The 13,684-nt window shown below is 35.2% G+C and overlaps 1 protein-coding gene across 1 annotated transcript; it reads left to right on the top strand.

Moving 5' to 3' along the window:
• Nucleotides 1-6,865: 6,865 nt before the first annotated feature.
• On the top strand, nt 6,866-13,684 carry LOC106052221 (TIMELESS-interacting protein-like). Its single transcript, XM_056042260.1, has 8 exons — nt 6,866-7,016; nt 7,120-7,210; nt 7,407-7,482; nt 8,064-8,186; nt 9,332-9,463; nt 10,137-10,268; nt 11,890-11,968; nt 12,209-13,684. The coding sequence occupies exons 1-8, from the start codon at nt 6,866-6,868 to the stop codon at nt 12,460-12,462; spliced, it is 1,038 nt and encodes a 345-aa protein (XP_055898235.1). The 3' UTR covers nt 12,463-13,684.

The following is a 13,684-nucleotide window of genomic DNA, read 5'->3' as shown; positions in this document are numbered from 1 at the left end:
AACAATTAATTTTGATGATGTCATTGACAACTTTGCTAGTGCAAGATCACGAAAAGTAGTTCTATAAGAAATGGCTAATGTTGCTTCAGATTGTTCATTAACTTTGTTTACAATAAAAACATTTAATTTATTGATTGGTGATTGTTTTAATGCAAATATAGATTACGCATACTAATGGGGGGGGGGGCGCCAACAGACTATGCCGCCCCGGGCGTCTGGCACCCTCGGTACGCCACTGATCACACCCTCTATTAGGCAACTATTTCTGTTTGACTGCCCCAGACTTGCTGATCTCCGTCTCGACAGGTCTGGGAAACCAAGAATTCTCGACCTGTATGGCGCCATTTATCATGGGCGTAGCCAGGATTTTTTTTCGGGGGGAATTTTTTTCTTCCCAACTCCCCTCGCCCCCCCCCCCCCCCCGCAAAAAAAATATATTTATATGTATGTATATGTGTTTGTGTAAAAATAATAATAATAATAATCTTTATTATCCGTAAGGAAATTTGTCTTACAATTTGTGCATTACCAAACAAAAAACATTATAACTATAAGAAACCAAAGTGTACATTCACACCAGACTCACTCATAATTTACATGTGACAAAGTTTGTACCAGATTGTTCTTATTTAATGATTTGATTGCCAGGGGAACAAAAGAGTGTTTGTGTCTGTTTGTCTTTGCTATCGGTGTCTTGTATCTCTTTTGTGATGGTAAAATCACAAAATCCTGACACAAAGGGTGATTCTTTATTTCAAGGATCTTGTTAGCTTTTTTATAGATGTTTGTCTCAAACAACTGCCCAAATGGGGTTTGTTTTTTGCCAATGATTTTGCCAGCAGCATTGAGGATTCTATTAAGTTTATTCCTATTTTTAATGCTCAGATTGCCATACCAGGCAGTGATATTGAAACTGAAAACATTGCAGATGTGAGCGTGATAAAACATAGCCAAGGCCTTTTCGCTAACATTAAACGAGGACAGTTTTCTTAGTAGTCGTAATCTTTATTACATTCTGACCCATCATTCTCTCGGAAGACGCTTATTGTTCCCTAGAATAGGTTCTTCCTGGAGTTAGTATGAAAATTATAGACTCCCCGCCATAGTCAGCAAGGGGGTCTGGGGGAGCGCTAGGAGCTCCCCCAGCGCGGGGGGGGGAGCCCCGACGCCAAGCACTATTTCTGATATTGAAAGCCAACAAAATGCATATTCTGAGGCATCTACAGTGCATTTTCTGCTATTAAAAAGTTTTATTTCAAAAACCTAATGTGCTATTCTTACTAACTTAGACCCTCCCGCGCCGTTCGGCGCATTTGCCGTCAAGCTGTTTTCACAAAAATCTGTCACTGGTAACGTCTGAAGCCTCTTCCCACCTGCTCTGAGGCCCTCCATCAATGTGTGGCGCCAAGTTGTACTAGGATGTCATCGCAACTCTTCTTATGCGTAATTCATTTTGTCGGAGAACATGTCCCGCAAACCTCATGCGACGCTCTGTCACAATCTTACTAAGGGGCCGCTTGCGGGGGGTTTAAACTCAAAATCCCTTTGGCTGCGCTCATAGATTTCTGAGTGTGTAATTTTCTTTTTTATATTGATGTATTTTTTAGCTTCAAACTCCACTGGAGGGGAGTTTAAACTCAAAACCCCTTTGAATACACTCATAACATGTTGAGTGTATAATTTGCTTTTTTTAATATTAAGAGGTATTTTGTACCTTCAAACCCCGCTGAAGGGGGTTTAAAATTCAAAACTGAGTCAAAACCCATTAAGCTACGCTCATACCATTTTGAGTGCATAATTTGCTTTTTTTTATATTGAAGATGTATTTTTTAGCGTCAAACCCTACTGAAGAGGGGGTGGGGGTTAACTCAAAACCCTTTGGGTACGCTCATAGAATTTTGAGTGAGTAATTTTCTTTTTTCATATTGAAGAAGGGGTTTATCGTAAATTTTGGAGGGGGGTTTAAAAATAAAAATCTTCCGTAACTGTGCTCTTGAAAATTGTGGGATTGTCGTTTGCATTTTTTTTTTTGTTTTGTTTTATAGAAGAGGGGAATTTAAATTAACTGCGAAAACCCATGGTGGGGGGGGGGGGGGTTAAACTCAAACGCCCCTGGTAGGGGTTTTAAACTCGAACCCCCCTGGTAGGGGGTATTAAACTCAAAACTCCCCTGGTAGGGGGTTTTAAACTCAAAACCTCATTTGCTGTGCTGGGGCAAGTGATAGTTTAGTACTAAAATCTCACCTAAAATAAACGAAATCAAAGCAAAAAATCAGTCACTAAAATCCGTTCCCCCCTCCCCCTGCGGGGGGGGGAATCTCATTTCGGGGGGGGGGGGTGCCCCCCCTGCTACGCCCATGACATTTATGCACTACGCAAGACAGCAGGGTTTCTGTCCAGGGCTTTTGCAAGAGAGGATTTGAGCCTCTCAAGCCCTCACTCAAATGGAGTTTGATGATGATGATTAGGCAACTCTAGTGTAAGCCTATCAATTCAGAGGAGTGCGCGTACATGGTCGAACATCAATGCCTATGCCATAGTCTAGGCCCTACTACAAAATGAACGTATTTTTACAACTGTAGATCTTATTTCAGTAGAAGCACTTGTTGTTCGTTGCAATTGCTACTTGGAAGTAACACCTTCAGTAAAATCACTAAATTTAGAAAGCCTTCAGGAGAGAAGACTCAGAAGTAAAGTAGCAATTATGTATTTTTGAAGTAACGTCTGTATTATATAAGATAAGATAATTGATTTGATGGTGCAAAAAACAAAAAAAAAAAAAAAGCTAGAATTTGGCTAGTCAGAATCCAGGGGGGTACAAGTTCACCTTTCCTCTGCGGACACCCATGGTCAGAGATAGAGAGATAGAGGGAGATCTATGCTATGTCGCCTATGCATTCATCTCATTGTTTTCGGGGAGACTACTCTAATAAAGTGATATAAATCTTTTTTTTTTTTTTTTTTGCCGCGAAATATTGTTGACATTTGGTTTCAGGCTTTCCACTTCTATTCAGATATCTCAGCTAGAATCTAGATTCTAGATCTAGACTATTTATATTTTAAATAGATATAGATATATAGATCTATAACTATATACTAAATCTAGATTCTACAAGATCTAGAATATATATCTCTTCTAAGTAAGTATAGGATAGGGGATAGGTCTGTCACTGTGGATCTAGGCAATGAATCTAGGCCATAATGAGATAATGCCATAATAATGATAATCTAGGCCATCTAGATCTAGAGTCTAGGCATTTATCATATATATATATATATATGATAGTCACACTATCAATGTCAATACTATCATAGTGCCACATAGGCTATAGTATAGGACTAGTCCGACTAGGTCTGACAAGGCGGATAGGACATAGTGTCACATAGCAGCGACATAGGACAGGTCATAAGAGATTAGGTGTAGGCACTGTAGGCCTGTACTGCTGTAGTGTAGGTCTAGTACTAGATCTAGTAGTAGTACTAGTTACTAGATTTAGATTAGTCTAGTTAGTCTAGTACTTACTAGAGTTACTAAGAGTTAGAGTAGTATAATGATAATCTAGTACTACTCTAGATTAGTCTAGATAGTAGATCTAGAATCTTATCTAGGTTTAGATGTAGTTTAGACTCTAGTTACACACTCAGTAACTACTAACGTGAGTAAGAGTCACTCAGTCAGTACTAGATGATAGATCTAGACATTCTAGAATAATCTAGAAATAGATGTAGATCTAGACTAGTTATTAAAATATTATATGACATAATCAGTATAATTATAATCATAGTATAATGAATAATAATGTATATTAATAATAAAAAATAATAAAAAAATAAAATCATAGACTAGATTCTTGAGACCCCCCCCCCCCCCCCCCCCCGTTTTTTTTTTACTTCTGTAATACTATTAATCTATTAATGGTTTTATTTTTATGACAATATCTAATAGATAGAGAAAAAAAAAGAATAGATATAGAACAATCTGGCCACAAAACTCATGATTACGGCTAGCCACCATTATAATACTAGTCTAGACTAGTGTCACTCAGTGAATAAAGGAAGCGCAGTTGCTGGTTGGTGGGCGCCTAGCTTAATTACGAACCAGCCAGGAGTACTGGGTTCGAATTCGGGTGAAGACTGGAATTTTGTAGGGCACCAAGCTCAAATGTGCATCTAACATTAAACATGGGCCACAGAAACAGAGATGACATTTTCATCATCTACCTCATAAAATGCAAGATAGATCTAAAAAGGAAACTTTTCTTAACTTTACTTTTACCTTAACAGGAAACCTGATGAAAGCAGTTCCTTACAAGAGAGCAGGGGTGGGCAAATTACGGTCTGCGGGCCACATGCGGCCCGCCGGAGTGTTTTATGCGGCCCGCCAACACCTACAGAAGTCAGGTGTGCCCACAGTGGTATATACTTTATAAAAATGCAAATATATATATTAAAGATAATATAAATATAATGAGTATTTTGCATATGAATAGTGAAATGTAAATGGATGTTAAATCTTTTCAAACAAGGCCATTTCTACAAGCAAGCAAAAGAAAACACGTTTTGTCATTTTCCTTTGCTGAAAGGGGAAATTATTTCAGTGAAATGATTAAAAGTACAACACTTATTAAGATTCTTTAATTTTGCAATTATTTTAATAAAAGCAAATTTTAAAACGTCAAGAACGTTTTTCAATACCATTAGCTAACCATTTAGCGCAGAAGCTGATTTAGCTCCAGAGGACATAAAAACTCTGAGCAAAGATAAGTTCCAGTCAGTACTTCCACAGGAGTCTTATGAGTGCCAGAATCTGTATGCCAACACTTAAAAAAATGTGCTGCTGTTCACACTATTTGTGTACACATACATCTGTTCTTCTTCTTCTTTGTTCTCATTTTACATGTTGGAGGGTTCAGATCAGTAATCCTATATCTGAGATGAACCGCACAATGGTTTCCAGATCAGGCAGTTCTCCGAATATTTTTGGTTCTATAGGAGGGCCTTGGGGCCAAGGTCCTATTCGGGTCTCTGATTGAAGGACATGGTCAGCATTCTGTGGTGATGCTCCAAAAGGGAAAGTTTCGCTCGTCCCGACATTTAACTTCCGGAACATATATATTATTGTCTCATCCAGTGAACAAGCATTATATTTTGGGTGGGGGGAAGCTAAACAAGTATAATCACTGGTCGATGTTGACTGACTGTAATTTGACAGCAGTCACAAAGGTAACAACTAGTAAGCTAGTTCCACAGTTCCGGAACATTATGCACGAGTGTAAAAAGTAAAATACTGTACATTAAGTACAACTGTATATTAGTGGGTCTATTGTAACATAAAAAGACAACAGTAATTTAAAAAAATATTAATTGATTTCAAAAATTGCTCTTGTTGTAATTCCTTAACGTGCAGTGTGGAAAAAACGAAACGTGAATAAAAACCCTGAGTGTAACTATGAATTAAAGGTTATCTAGAGTATCTTTCTAAGTTGTATATATACATATGCGGCCCGCCATTCCCAAATTTAAAGAAATGTGGCCCTCGATCCAAAAAGGTTGCCCACCCCTGCAATAGAGCAATCCAAGCCGCTGGTGCACAGACGAAACTATGGGTTAAATGTTTTGAAGTTAATTTATAGTTTTGTGTAACGTTTCTATTTAAAGGATATTTTGATAAATTAAAGCTTTTTAATCAGTTTTACAAAAGTGCAAATTTTTTTTTTCACTTTGGCCTAAAGTTCTCATGTGGGCCCCAGGTAGTCATGAGTCCTGGGCCAAACTGTCAAACGCAATGAACCCTTAGCACCATTGTTGCTATGCACAAAGGCTGTAGGCCCCTATGGTCGTGGGCCCGTGGATGCTACGTCACTGGTCTTATTTAGATCTAGATTTGCCACCTGACTCTCGCTGTTATGAGCAATTCCACTTAGTTGAAAGTTGGGTCCATGTCTAATCTCAATCTCATGATCGACATGATCCTGCCATCTTTGCTACTTGACAATTTAGCATGAGCATGTACATCTATTTCTTTCTTGTGTATTAGCTCTTGCACTTAAATTAAGTAGAGTACTATTTTTGTATTTAGTCTTGTCATAAATCATAAAGAAGTTGTTTTTTTTAAACTGATTCCTTGCTCCAGATCTAGGTCATATCTAAATAGATAACTCAGTGCTATATAACTTTTCAAGACATCATCTTATAAAATACAGACATTACTTCAAAAAAGAAATAAATCTCTATAGTACATCTTGTAAAAATATGTTTTACGCATGTTTCGGGTGTTCCATTAGAGTTTAAGATCTTCTTAGTCCAAACCTGCCTCAGGACGACTGGGGATGGCAGCGGGACAATCGAGATGACCAAACAACAGTCCAGCGCTTATACCACATGACCAACAATTGATAGATAGAATTGCTAGTTAGCTTTTACTTTCCCCAGGTAATATCAGGAGTACTAAATTCCGGGCCATGGATTCCTGGGCAACCTTAAAGTCCAAAAATTCAAAATTCTAGCTTTCACTGAGATTTGAATCCAAGACCCCTTGCGTTGAAAGCACTTTACCACTCAGTCATAATGCCTCATATATAAAGAACAAACTGGTAAAAACAAATTAAACACCTTCCCCGAAAAAAATCCTGGCTTTACCCATAAGATAAGTGGCACATATATTCAGTGATGGGAATTTTCTGAAAATTTTCAAAATAAGTGCTCAAAAAAAGTGCTACTATATATTATAGAGATGCTATACTAAGAATTTGTCTAAATTACTGCCAGTATTATTGTTTTTTTAAATGAATGTTCTCCTATATACAATACTTTGAATTGTTAACTTTTACTTTTATTCAGGTTTTGTTAATAAAAATCCACTGAAATGGATAGTATACCGCTAGAAATGGATGATATTTTTGAAGATTATGAAGATGCTGAAGATTTTTATCCAGCGAGACTTCCAGACCTAGCTGATGAACTTGACCCTTTAAGGAATGAAGGGGAGGAGGCTGAAGGAGGAGATGACTTACAAGGTATATTATATATCGTATCCCATTACCTTCTGATTTTTATTTGCATTCTTTTGTGTTTTGCATTTAACGGTGTCTCATTAAAATTGTACTGTGGTGTCTTCAGAAAACCCTGAAATATTATCCAAGTTGAAAAGTATGAAAGGAGCATCTAAAAATGTTCCTAAAAGATCAATGCCCAAACTAAATGCAGAGAGGTAGGAATCGAATTCTACATTCTGTTTTTTATTTCCTCAATTATATTTTTAGTTTAATAACTTATCTCTTAATAACAAAAATAATGTAGATTTCAAAAGATTTTGTTTAGGTCAAAATTTTAAAACATAATCAACTTATGAGCAACTGCTATTTATATTTTTTTTTCCCTTTCTTAGACTAATTTGTTCTTTACAGATTATTAGGAGATCGTGGGATTCCAGCCTTACCACAAATGTTTAAAAAAGTGCCACTTTTGGGAAGAAATCATGAGGTAATTTATTAACCTAAAATTTTTATTGTCAGTTTAAACTTGATTTTGGACCAAGTTAATCATTTGAATTGAGTTGGTTATGTTCATTTTAGACTTGATCACTATAGTACTGTTAAACGAACGAGAAAAAAAATTATTAAAAAAAAAATATATATATATAACATTAAACATTTTCCTGTAACAAATTCTGCAATGATAGGTTTATATACAATGTATCTTTTAAAAATCTAAATCGGCCACCGACAGAAAAGGGTTATGTCTCGCTAGATGTGGCAAAGTATGTAGGTCCCAGCTGGGTCTGCGTAACCATGGGAAATAGTGCATTTCTCATTAATCTTCGGACTCGAAGACAAGCCTTTTTATTATTATCTTTAAAAATTGACAATATAATTGTGCCATTGTCATTGGTTGGACATTGAGAAGTTAAAATTTTGATACAATAACAATTTTGTCAAAATTAGATTAAGGATATTATTTATACTTTTTATCTAAATATTACATTCATATTGCTAGTTTTTCTGTCTAGTCTTATGTGAATAAAATTTACTGTTATATTTATTCAATGTTTTCTTTGTACTCAGGCTGAAGATCTCAAACTTATCATGCGACACCTAGAGCATTGGGGTCACCGCCTTTTCCCCAAAATGCCATTTGCTGAAGTATTAGACAGAGTAGAAAGATTAGGCTCCAAGAAAGAAGTTCAGGTTTGTGTATTTTGTTCTCAACATGTTAGTGCAAGAAAGAAGTTAAATTGGTGTACTATGTTTTAAAGCATATTCAACATATAACATACAACAATTACATCTATGCCATTACTGAAACATGTGTTAATATTTATATATATATATATATATTGTTACAAATGAACAGTGACAAGTAGAGGTCAACGTGTGACCCCAGCGAGATGACACTGCAGCAGGTGTTCTCTGGAACCGACATGTATAAACAACAACATGATGTGATGTTTCCTCCCGTGTTGTTCCAGAGGATACTAGCAGTGTTTTTGCAACAATGGACAAGCAATTAGGGACTCTATATAAGCCAGAGAGTTAATGTGAAAGTCAGTCGTGAATGAGTCGTCGGTACTGTTGTCTACTGTGCAAGACAGTAGAAGAGAGATGTGTACGACTCGATGCAAGTTAACTAGGGTAGAGTTAACTGGAGTGAACTACTGTCGTTAAAGTCTATACAGCGAACTACAGTGGACTTGAGCCGTTACAGTCGATACTGTCGATGTAAGACGTGTGCGGCTCTGATTCGTAGACTTTGAGTACGACTTGGTTCAGCTTTGGGAGACCTGCAACGAAGTGAAGAGACGATGTATAGCTAACTGTAAATTGACAGATATTGTACAGTCTTCTACCCTACATGTTACAGTAACAAATTGTTAGAGTTAATAGTCAATAAAGTTATATGAAGCTGAGAGTTTAGTCGTCAAGTTCTTTGCAGTGTTTTTATTTGTGTGCCTACTAATACATTTAGCCAGAAGATTCAGAAATACGTAACAATATATATATGATTTCTCCTTATAATTAAAATTTAAAAATGCTTCTAAATTGTCTTTTCTTCTATTGCGTATATTTTGTCCCACTGGCAATTTAAATAAAATTCAACTATCTGATTTAAACATTTCCCATGTAAATTATGAGTGAGTCTGGTGTGAATGTATATTTTGGTTTTCTAGTTATGTTTTGTTTGCACAAATTGTAAGACAAATTCCCATATAGATAATAAAGATTATTATTATATTTATACATATACAGATGGTTAAAAAAAACTTGTCATCACAAAACAAAAATTAAGTTCACTTTAAACTTTAGTTTGTTGTTTTGAACTGATTTTCAATCAGAACTGTGTCAAAAGAATTCGACTTGACATGCCGGTTGTTTCACTTCAAGATGAAGTTGATGAGGTTCAGCGAGGAAGTCAGTTGGAGGAAGATAGCAACACTAGTTTGAATCAACTGAATCATTCTCTTGAGGTAAGTTATTTTAGTCCTTTTCTTTTAAGAAATGTTAATGGGGAGATTGAAAATAGAAATACTGAAACTATTGCTAATAAGTGGAGTGACTGACAGAAAGCATAACATGACATGACTTCATAACCTTGAGTCTAAGTAAAATTCCATGTTATAAGAAAACTGATTGTAAGGTTTTTAGAGGTGCAACAATCTTCAATAGCAGCCACACATTTATAAATTTTTCAAAGCATATTATCATGTGCATAAATAAAATGTAGTGAATAAAAATCTGTTTATAAAAGCTTTTACTGGAAAGGTTGCATCATTGCGTTCTTAAAAAAAAATATTTTTTTTATGATGAATGAAAATTTGTATCAACTGACTTACTTCTATTTTTAATACCTTGGTTACTTTTCAGTCAATTTTTTTTTTTAATTTACATAATATAAATGTCAATGACTAAAAGATTATACTTTTCAAATTAACTTTAAAAACTATTTTTACAAAATCTCAATTCTTAATTGAAACTAGATGCAAAGTTACTATTTGTCTGTCAGTTAGTGTTTGTAATAGATCTTTGGCTTGAATGAGAAGCTAAAATTACTTTCTGTTTAATTTAGTTAATAATGTTTAATTAAGTTCTGTAACACATGGTAAATGTAAAACTTTTGACATTTTTTTTCTTTGTCTACAGATTGATGAATCAGAACTTGATGATTTATTACGCGACCAAGGCAAACCAATAAATATTGTATCTAGGACAGAACCACAAAATCAGGCTACAGTTTTATCTTCACCCCTACTTGGTAAAACATCACAGACCCAAGTGAGTCTATTTCATAAGGGTTAAATGACATGAGCATTGGACCTATGTTCATCAGTTCTCAAATGCTAAATTTTCTTCAATCAGTTCTTCTGAATGCTAAAATAGAGAGGAACAAAATGCTGGCACTTAGTAAACAAGCTGCCAAATGAAATGGTTTGGTTTTTTTTTTTTTAATGAGATATTATATGTTTTGTTTTGACAGATTTTTATTGCAAATCATTGTGTCTGTAAATCTATTACCTATCAAAAGTTGTACTGGTATGTAAACATGGAAAAAATGTAACTACTCTTTCTGAATGTACTATCATTTTTGGTTGACTATAACATCATAAAATAGTTAGAGCATCCAGAATACCTTGGAATTTATAGAGTAGGAAAAAACCATCTGACTCAAACAGTGTAATAAATTCCACTATCTTTTAGCTGTAGAACTAACTTTTGATATATACATTTGATTAGAATTCTAAATTTTAAAAAAGCCATCAAACGTTGATTTTGAGGGTTTGATTTAGTTCTATTCTTATTGAAACTCACAAGTTTGCATTTGAAGTTTGAACCTCATAAATTGTCTGTGCTTAGAACTAATGAAGTTTGAATCTTACAAGTTTGCATTTGAAGTTTGAACATCATAAATTGTCTGTTCTTAGAACTACTGAAGTTTGAAACTTACAAGTTTGCTGTGCTTAGAACTAATGAAGTTTGAATCTTACAAGTTTGCATTTGAAGTTTGAACCTCATAAATTGTCTGTGCTTAGAATTACTGAAGTTTGAAACTTACAAGTTTGCTGTGCTTAGAATTACTGAAGATTGAAACTTACAAGTTTGCTATGCTTAGAACTACTGAAGATTGAAACTTACAAGTTTGCTATGCTAAGAACTACTGAAGTTTGAAACTTACAAGTTTGCTGTGCTTAGAACTACTGAAGTTTGAAACTTACAAGTTTGCTATGCTTAGAACTACTCAAGTTTGAAACTTACAAGTTTGCTATGCTTAGAACTACTGAAGTTTGAAACTTACAAGTTTGCTATGCTAAGAACTACTGAAGTTTGAAACTTACAAGTTTGCTATGCTTAGAACTACTGAAGTTTGAAACTTACAAGTTTACTATGCTTAGAACTACTGAAGTTTGAAACTTACAAGTTTGCTATGCTTAGAACTACTGAAGTTTGAAACTTACAAGTTTGCTATGCTTAGAATTACTGAAGTTTGAAACTCACAAGTTTGCTATGCTTAGAATTACTGAAGTTTGAAACTCACAAGTTTGCTATGCTAAGAATTACTGAAGTTTGAAACTCACCCAAAATTTTAATAATCAAAAACTAAAAGCTTATTTTGTCATTGGAGGTCACACCAGTCACGTTTTGAGATGTTCTTGCCTAAAACAATTTTAAGTTGTTTAGCCAACTGATCCAACAACTCATTTTATAGCTTTATTGCCTAGGTAAATACAGTTGTAACATAGAATAACATCTCTCTAGTTAACTGTCTTCCATGGGCCATCATTTTGGATAGCACAGAAATTTTCATTTTTAAATATTTATTATTTTTGAAATGGAAATTAATTAAATAAACACAGGTCTGACCTTTTTATCCTGATTTGTATTTTAATTTCTTCCTTAGACTTTGTCTGATGAGCTGAAAGCTAAAATAGAGAGGAACAAAATGTTGGCACTTAGTAAACGAGTTGCCAAATTAAAAGGTTTGATTTTTTTTTTTTCAGTCTTTAAAAATAAGAAAATTTCCCGAATGTTTTGAAGTTTACTGGCTCTCCTTCTACTAAAAAGGTATTTTTTAAAAGTAAAGGATACAACATATAGATGAATAGATTTGTCTCTGTAGTTAGTACCAAGATATCATTTCTTTAAAATGAATAGATGGCGTTCATAAAATCTGTTATTTTATTAATTATAGAATCTTTTATAATTTTTTTTTCTCTCAGAAAAACAGTCTACGCTTGATGTTGACCAGTCAAAAGGCATTGATGACTGTAATAACTTGACTGTATTGCAGAAGTCTATTGAGACTGAGGATGAATTGTTAGAAAACTATGTACCAGAAACCACAGCTACTTCTAAAGATAAAAGTCAGGTTGAATCAGAGAAACCTTTGAAAGCCAAAGATTTCAACTCCTCCCATTTCTATGATGATGAAGAAAGCAATTCTGATGCATTATTTATTGCTGAAGATGAGTAGCTAGCATTTGCAAGTTTAAAACAGAATGTTTTGTTCAAATGTAAATGTTGTATTCAAATAATATTACTATTGTTTTTTTTATGCGAATTTGCAATACAAAAAAAAAATTATTGGTGATTACTATAACTATATTTACTTTCAGTATGATGCCTCTTCTGATTTGTAAGAACTGGTCATTGAAAAACTAAGCGCATATTACAGAAAAAGAATCTGTGGTAAATTCTCAAATAAAGTGTTTTGTTATGCTAATTGTGAAATAACAAAAACTACTATTAGAAATAACAAAAACCCTATCAAATAGTTTCATCTGTAGCATTTGTGGCACACTTTGTAACTATCAAATGGATCTTGGTAACTATATAAAACTCTAAACTATGTAACTGTTTAGTGTGTTTAGGTCCTCCCGCACTGTTCGGCGCATTGGGCGGCAAGCTGTCTCCACAAATATCTGTCACTGGCAATGTCTGAAGCCTCCTCCCACCTGGTGTCCACTGTTCTGAGGTCCTCCATGAAGGTGTGTCGCCAAGTAATACGAGGACGTCCCTGTTTGTGCTTTCCTCGTTTTGGCTTCCATGTTATCGCAACTCTTGGTGTGCGTAATTCATTTTGACGTAGAACATGTCCCGCAAACCTCATGTGACACTCAGTCACAACCTCACTAAGTGTTCGACTCCCAGTTCGGCATAGGATTTCCTTGTTTGAGATCCAGTCTGTGTAACTGACTCCCAAAATCTGTCTCAGCCATCTCTGTTGAGCCACATTTAGTCTTTTCTCAATTTTGACAGATGACTTCTACGTCTCACATGCATATGTAGCAGTTGGAATGACGATTGTGTTGAGAAGGTGTATTTTTGTCTGAGTCCAATGGCTTGGCTAGTCCAAATAGGCTGCAGCCTTTGGAAAATGCTCCCTGCCTTTCCTATTCGGCACGCTACATCATGGTAAGCATCTCCATCATTTGTTATGATGCTGCCAAGGTACGTGAACTTGTCCAGCTCTTCAAGCTTTGACTCGCCAAGTCTGACGGGGACACCCTTGGCCTTATATCCCATATGTATCGCATAATTTTAGTCTTATCCAAGTTTATGCGGAGGCCAATTTTGGGTTCCTCTCTGTCTAGGCTCTCCGTCATTTCTTGAATGCATTTATTTGTGGTTGTTTTTTTTTCTTCACAAATGTAAGGCTGAGGTTCCCTAACATTGAAATAAAAATATATACTTGA

This window comes from Biomphalaria glabrata, chromosome 1 (genome assembly GCF_947242115.1).
Source record: "Biomphalaria glabrata chromosome 1, xgBioGlab47.1, whole genome shotgun sequence".
Classification (NCBI taxonomy): domain Eukaryota; kingdom Metazoa; phylum Mollusca; class Gastropoda; family Planorbidae; genus Biomphalaria; species Biomphalaria glabrata.
The sequence above is the reverse complement of the archived record's forward strand: the minus strand, read 5'-3'. Positions and strand labels throughout refer to the sequence as shown.

Coding starts and splice junctions, on each gene's coding strand:
- LOC106052221 (XM_056042260.1), top strand. CDS start 6,866: ATGGATAGTATACCGCTAGAAATGGATGATATTTTTGAAGATTATGAA. Junction 7,483..8,063: donor TTTTGGGAAGAAATCATGAG/GTAATTTATTAA, acceptor CTTTGTACTCAG/GCTGAAGATCTCAAACTTAT. Junction 9,464..10,136: donor AACTGAATCATTCTCTTGAG/GTAAGTTATTTT, acceptor CTTTGTCTACAG/ATTGATGAATCAGAACTTGA.